General features: G+C 35.2%; 1 protein-coding gene across 3 annotated transcripts; it reads left to right on the top strand.

Moving 5' to 3' along the window:
* Positions 1 to 704: 704 nt before the first annotated feature.
* LOC127106499 (protein argonaute 5-like) lies at positions 705 to 4,193 on the top strand. 3 transcript variants are annotated; one of them, XM_051043784.1, is made up of 5 exons: positions 705 to 817; positions 909 to 982; positions 3,547 to 3,641; positions 3,745 to 3,776; positions 3,860 to 4,193. In XM_051043784.1, the coding sequence occupies exons 1-5, from the start codon at positions 811 to 813 to the stop codon at positions 4,000 to 4,002; spliced, it is 351 nt and encodes a 116-aa protein (XP_050899741.1). In that variant the 5' UTR covers positions 705 to 810; the 3' UTR covers positions 4,003 to 4,193. The 3 variants fall into 3 exon arrangements, with proteins under 3 accessions (XP_050899741.1, XP_050899742.1, XP_050899740.1); XM_051043785.1 differs by lacking the exon at positions 3,547 to 3,641 and adding an exon at positions 1,090 to 1,184; XM_051043783.1 differs by lacking the exons at positions 705 to 817; positions 909 to 982 and adding exons at positions 3,162 to 3,274; positions 3,366 to 3,439.
* The last annotated feature ends 2,048 nt before the right edge of the window (positions 4,194 to 6,241 follow it).

Here is a 6,241-nt window from a genome sequence, read left to right as displayed (position 1 = left end):
CCCAAATTTGCAAATCTGTCGTATTTTGGTGTTATCGAGCGCATTTGGGTGTTTGATTATGAGAAGTTTCAGATTCCTATATTTGGTTGCAAGTGGGTTGAAAATAATAACAGCATTCGAATGGATAAGTCCGGATTTTTGCAAGTGGATCTTAATAGGGTGGGATACAAAGATGAGTCTTTTATTCTAGACTCTCAAGCTAGACAAGTGTTCTATGTCAATGATCCGAAAAGTACGAAATGGTCTATAGTTCTTTTTTCCAACAAAGTAATTGATGAAAACACTGGAGATCAAGGTGATATTGATGTTGAGATTGAATCGTTTACCAGAAATGATCAAGATGAGAATATTATATCAAATGATTCATATATTAGAAATGATCATAATGAGGGTATTTGGATCAATCCAACCGTCCGTGTTGTTAAGAGACATGTAGAACATATTCCAACCAAGAAAAGAAAGAGAACTTAGTGAAAAAGGTACAGGTCAAATGATTTTAATTGTTTTCTTTATTACAGGTAAAATGACTTTTATGATTTTAATTGTTTTTACATTTGTCATCTAATTTTAATTGTTTTCTTTATTACAGGTAAAATGGCTATTATGAAGTCAATCATTCGTGCAAGAGACAAGGGTGTAAAATTTGAAGTACATTGGAGTGCTGAAGACCAACTAATTTTTTTTCATCAGGCTTGTGTCTCAATAGAGGATGGGTATCTACCTAAAGTTACTTTTGTAGTGGTCCAAAAGAGACATCACACCCGTCTCTTTCCTGTCAACCCCAAAGAGACCGATAGAAGTGGAAATATTATGCCAGGTTTTTTCAATATATTTCTCAACGCAGCTGGTATATATTATCATTTGAATTTATCACTTTTTGCTGATTTTGTTGTTCTAAATTGTCAAAGGAACCGTGGTAGACACCAGCATTTGTCACCCTAGGGAATTTGATTTTTACCTTAACAGCCATGCAGGAATTCAGGTAATATTAGCTATGTCATTTAACTTTATGCCATTGTTTACTATTTGTTGCTCAATCGCCTTTTGACAGTTCTGTGTTATTTGCATTTGGACGTGTTCTTTTTGTAGGGGACTAGTCGACCAACGCATTATCATGTGTTGTATGATGAAAATAAATTCACTGCAGACCAGCTACAGAGTTTGACCAATAACTTGTGCTACACGTAATGATATGATTTGCTTTTTTAATCTTAATTAATGTTTTCTAAACTTGTATTGTTTTCATTTAATTTTAGAAGCCTTCTGATACTATTTTTTTCCATTCAGTTATGCGAGGTGTACTCGATTTGTCTCAATAGGTTTGTTACTCGATTCCCTTTGCTTGTTTTTGTTTTAGGCTATACAAAACTTTAGTTTAACAAAAATGTTATCTTGTATGCAGTTCCTCCTGCCTATTATGCACACTTGCTATTATTCATCATGGGTGGATGGGCGTTATTTTGTTTAGTATTGGTTAGAACTACTAGACAGCTTTTGGATACAGTGGTCACTGGGTGTTGGTTGCTATGGATCTTTCGAGACTAATAGTGTATATTGTTGTTGTACTTTTACTAAATCATGAATATGTTGTTGTATATTGTTGATCAAAGACTCATATATTAATGTTGTATATATGAAGGATTAATGTTGTATATAAATGGATTCATGTTGTATATATCAATGGATTAATGGTGTATAACATTGGATTAAAGGATGAATTCAATATGAATTTTACACTTTTGCAGCATGCGAACAGGTTACCAATTAAATATCCACTGTTTTTCAAACAAATTTTTTTAAAATAACTAACACTTTAGAGGGCACTTTTTCCTGAAAGCGCCCTCTAAACACTTTACATTGACAACTTTAGAGGGCGCTTTTTCCTGAAAGCGCCCTCTAAACACTTTACATTGACAACTTTAGAGGGCGCTTTTTCCTGAAAGCGCCCTCTAAACACTTTACATTGACAACTTTAGAGGGCGCTTTTTCCTGAAAGCGCCCTCTAAACACTTTACATTGACAACTTTAGAGGGCGCTTTTTCCAGAAAGCGCCCTCTAAGGTGTCCCTTTATGGACCACTCCAGAGGGCGCTTTTTTCTGAAAGCGCACTATAATGTGGCCACTTTAGACAGCGCTTTCTCCAGAAAAACAAAGCGCTGTCTTTACCTATGCCAGCGCCACTTTAGAGGGCGCTTAAAAGCGCTGTTATAGGCCAAAATAAGCGCCCTCTTTTTCCTTATTTGGCGTAGTGAGTATTATTCAGATCCCGCTTCAATAACAGAAAGGTTGAGATGCTTAGCATATGGTCCAAGTTTCCATGTTTTTTCTTATAGCGCATACGCGATTAATGGATACACATTTTATACCAAAGAACAAGATGATAAAAGTACTATGCAGAATAGTGGTGTCACCGTGGTAGCTGAAGCAATGCACATATCAAGTGTGAAGGACTTAAACCCCAAATTTGCAAATCTGTCGTATTTTGGTGTTATCGAGCGCATTTGGGTGTTTGATTATGAGAAGTTTCAGATTCCTATATTTGGTTGCAAGTGGGTTGAAAATAATAACGGCATTCGAATGGATAAGTCAGGATTTTTGCAAGTGGATCTTAATAGGGTGGGATACAAAGATGAGTCTTTTATTCTAGCCTCTCAAGCTAGACAAGTGTTCTATGTCAATGATCCGAAAAGTACGAAATGGTCTATAGTTTTTTTTTCCAACAAAGTAATTGATGAAAACACTGGAGATCAAGGTGATATTGATGTTGAGATTGAATCGTTTACCAGAAATGATCAAGATGAGAATATTATATCAAATGATTCATATATTAGAAATGATCATAATGAGGGTATTTGGATCAATCCAACCGTCCGTGTTGTTAAGAGACATGTAGAACATATTCCAACCAAGAAAAGAAAGAGAACTTAGTGAAAAAGGTACAGGTCAAATGATTTTAATTGTTTTCTTTATTACAGGTAAAATGACTTTTATGATTTTAATTGTTTTTACATTTGTCATCTGATTTTAATTGTTTTCTTTATTACAGGTAAAATGGCTATTATGAAGTCAATCATTCGTGCAAGAGACAAGGGTGTAAAATTTGAAGTACATTGGAGTGCTGAAGACCAACTAATTTTTTTTCATCAGGCTTGTGTCTCAATAGAGGATGGGTATCTACCTAAAGTTACTTTTGTAGTGGTCCAAAAGAGACATCACACCCGTCTCTTTCCTGTCAACCCCAAAGAGACCGATAGAAGTGGAAATATTATGCCAGGTTTTTTCAATATATTTCTCAACGCAGCTGGTATATATTATCATTTGAATTTATCACTTTTTGCTGATTTTGTTGTTCTAAATTGTCAAAGGAACCGTGGTAGACACCAGCATTTGTCACCCTAGGGAATTTGATTTTTACCTTAACAGCCATGCAGGAATTCAGGTAATATTAGCTATGTCATTTAACTTTATGCCATTGTTTACTATTTGTTGCTCAATCGCCTTTTGACAGTTCTGTGTTATTTGCATTTGGACGTGTTCTTTTTGTAGGGGACTAGTCGACCAACGCATTATCATGTGTTGTATGATGAAAATAAATTCACTGCAGACCAGCTACAGAGTTTGACCAATAACTTGTGCTACACGTAATGATATGATTTGCTTTTTTAATCTTAATTAATGTTTTCTAAACTTGTATTGTTTTCATTTAATTTTAGAAGCCTTCTGATACTATTTTTTTCCATTCAGTTATGCGAGGTGTACTCGATCTGTCTCAATAGGTTTGTTACTCGATTCCCTTTGCTTGTTTTTGTTTTAGGCTATACAAAACTTTAGTTTAACAAAAATGTTATCTTGTATGCAGTTCCTCCTGCCTATTATGCACACTTGCTATTATTCATCATGGGTGGATGGGCGTTATTTTGTTTAGTATTGGTTAGAACTACTAGACAGCTTTTGGATACAGTGGTCACTGGGTGTTGGTTGCTATGGATCTTTCGAGACTAATAGTGTATATTGTTGTTGTACTTTTACTAAATCATGAATATGTTGTTGTATATTGTTGATCAAAGAATCATATATTAATGTTGTATATATGAAGGATTAATGTTGTATATAAATGGATTCATGTTGTATATATCAATGGATTAATGGTGTATAACATTGGATTAAAGGATGAATTCAATATGAATTTTACACTTTTGCAGCATGCGAACAGGTTACCAATTAAATATCCACTGTTTTTCAAACAAACTTTTTTTAAAATAACTAACACTTTAGAGGGCACTTTTTCCTGAAAGCGCCCTCTAAACACTTTACATTGACAACTTTAGAGGGCGCTTTTTCCTGAAAGCGCCTTCTAAACACTTTACATTGACAACTTTAGAGGGCGCTTTTTCCTGAAAGCGCCCTCTAAACACTTTACATTGACAACTTTAGAGGGCGCTTTTTCCTGAAAGCGCCCTCTAAACACTTTACATTGACAACTTTAGAGGGCGCTTTTTCCAGAAAGCGCCCTCTAAGGTGTCCCTTTATGGACCACTCCAGAGGGCGCTTTTTTCTGAAAGCGCACTATAATGTGGCCACTTTAGACAGCGCTTTCTCCAGAAAAACAAAGCGCTGTCTTTACCTATGCCAGCGCCACTTTAGAGGGCGCTTAAAAGCGCTGTTATAGGCCAAAATAAGCGCCCTCTTTTTCCTTATTTGGCGTAGTGAGTATTATTCAGATCCCGCTTCAATAACAGAAAGGTTGAGATGCTTAGCATATGGTCCAAGTTTCCATGTTTTTTCTTATAGCGCATACGCGATTAATGGATACACATTTTATACCAAAGAACAAGATGATAAAAGTACTATGAAGAATAGTGGTGTCACCGTGGTAGCTGAAGCAATGCACATATCAAGTGTGAAGGACTTAAACCCCAAATTTGCAAATCTGTCGTATTTTGGTGTTATCGAGCGCATTTGGGTGTTTGATTATGAGAAGTTTCAGATTCCTATATTTGGTTGCAAGTGGGTTGAAAATAATAACGGCATTCGAATGGATAAGTCAGGATTTTTGCAAGTGGATCTTAATAGGGTGGGATACAAAGATGAGTCTTTTATTCTAGCCTCTCAAGCTAGACAAGTGTTCTATGTCAATGATCCGAAAAGTACGAAATGGTCTATAGTTTTTTTTTCCAACAAAGTAATTGATGAAAACACTGGAGATCAAGGTGATATTGATGTTGAGATTGAATCGTTTACCAGAAATGATCAAGATGAGAATATTATATCAAATGATTCATATATTAGAAATGATCATAATGAGGGTATTTGGATCAATCCAACCGTCCGTGTTGTTAAGAGACATGTAGAACATATTCCAACCAAGAAAAGAAAGAGAACTTAGTGAAAAAGGTACAGGTCAAATGATTTTAATTGTTTTCTTTATTACAGGTAAAATGACTTTTATGATTTTAATTGTTTTTACATTTGTCATCTGATTTTAATTGTTTTCTTTATTACAGGTAAAATGGCTATTATGAAGTCAATCATTCGTGCAAGAGACAAGGGTGTAAAATTTGAAGTACATTGGAGTGCTGAAGACCAACTAATTTTTTTTCATCAGGCTTGTGTCTCAATAGAGGATGGGTATCTACCTAAAGTTACTTTTGTAGTGGTCCAAAAGAGACATCACACCCGTCTCTTTCCTGTCAACCCCAAAGAGACCGATAGAAGTGGAAATATTATGCCAGGTTTTTTCAATATATTTCTCAACGCAGCTGGTATATATTATCATTTGAATTTATCACTTTTTGCTGATTTTGTTGTTCTAAATTGTCAAAGGAACCGTGGTAGACACCAGCATTTGTCACCCTAGGGAATTTGATTTTTACCTTAACAGCCATGCAGGAATTCAGGTAATATTAGCTATGTCATTTAACTTTATGCCATTGTTTACTATTTGTTGCTCAATCGCCTTTTGACAGTTCTGTATTATTTGCATTTGGACGTGTTCTTTTTGCAGGGGACTAGTCGACCAACGCATTATCATGTGCTGTATGATGAAAATAAATTCACTGCAGACCAGCTACAGAGTTTGACCAATAACTTGTGCTACACGTAATGATATGATTTGCTTTTTTAATCTTAATTAATATTTTCTAAACTTGTACTGTTTTCATTTAATTTTAGAAGCCTTCTGATACTATTTTTTTCCATTTAGTTATGCGAGGTGTACTCGATCTGTCTCAATAGGTTTGTT

This window comes from Lathyrus oleraceus, chromosome 7 (assembly GCF_024323335.1).
Source record: "Lathyrus oleraceus cultivar Zhongwan6 chromosome 7, CAAS_Psat_ZW6_1.0, whole genome shotgun sequence".
NCBI classification, from domain to species: Eukaryota; Viridiplantae; Streptophyta; class Magnoliopsida; order Fabales; family Fabaceae; genus Lathyrus; species Lathyrus oleraceus.
Note: the sequence above shows the minus strand (reverse complement) of the source record. Positions and strands in the feature narration are given on the sequence as shown.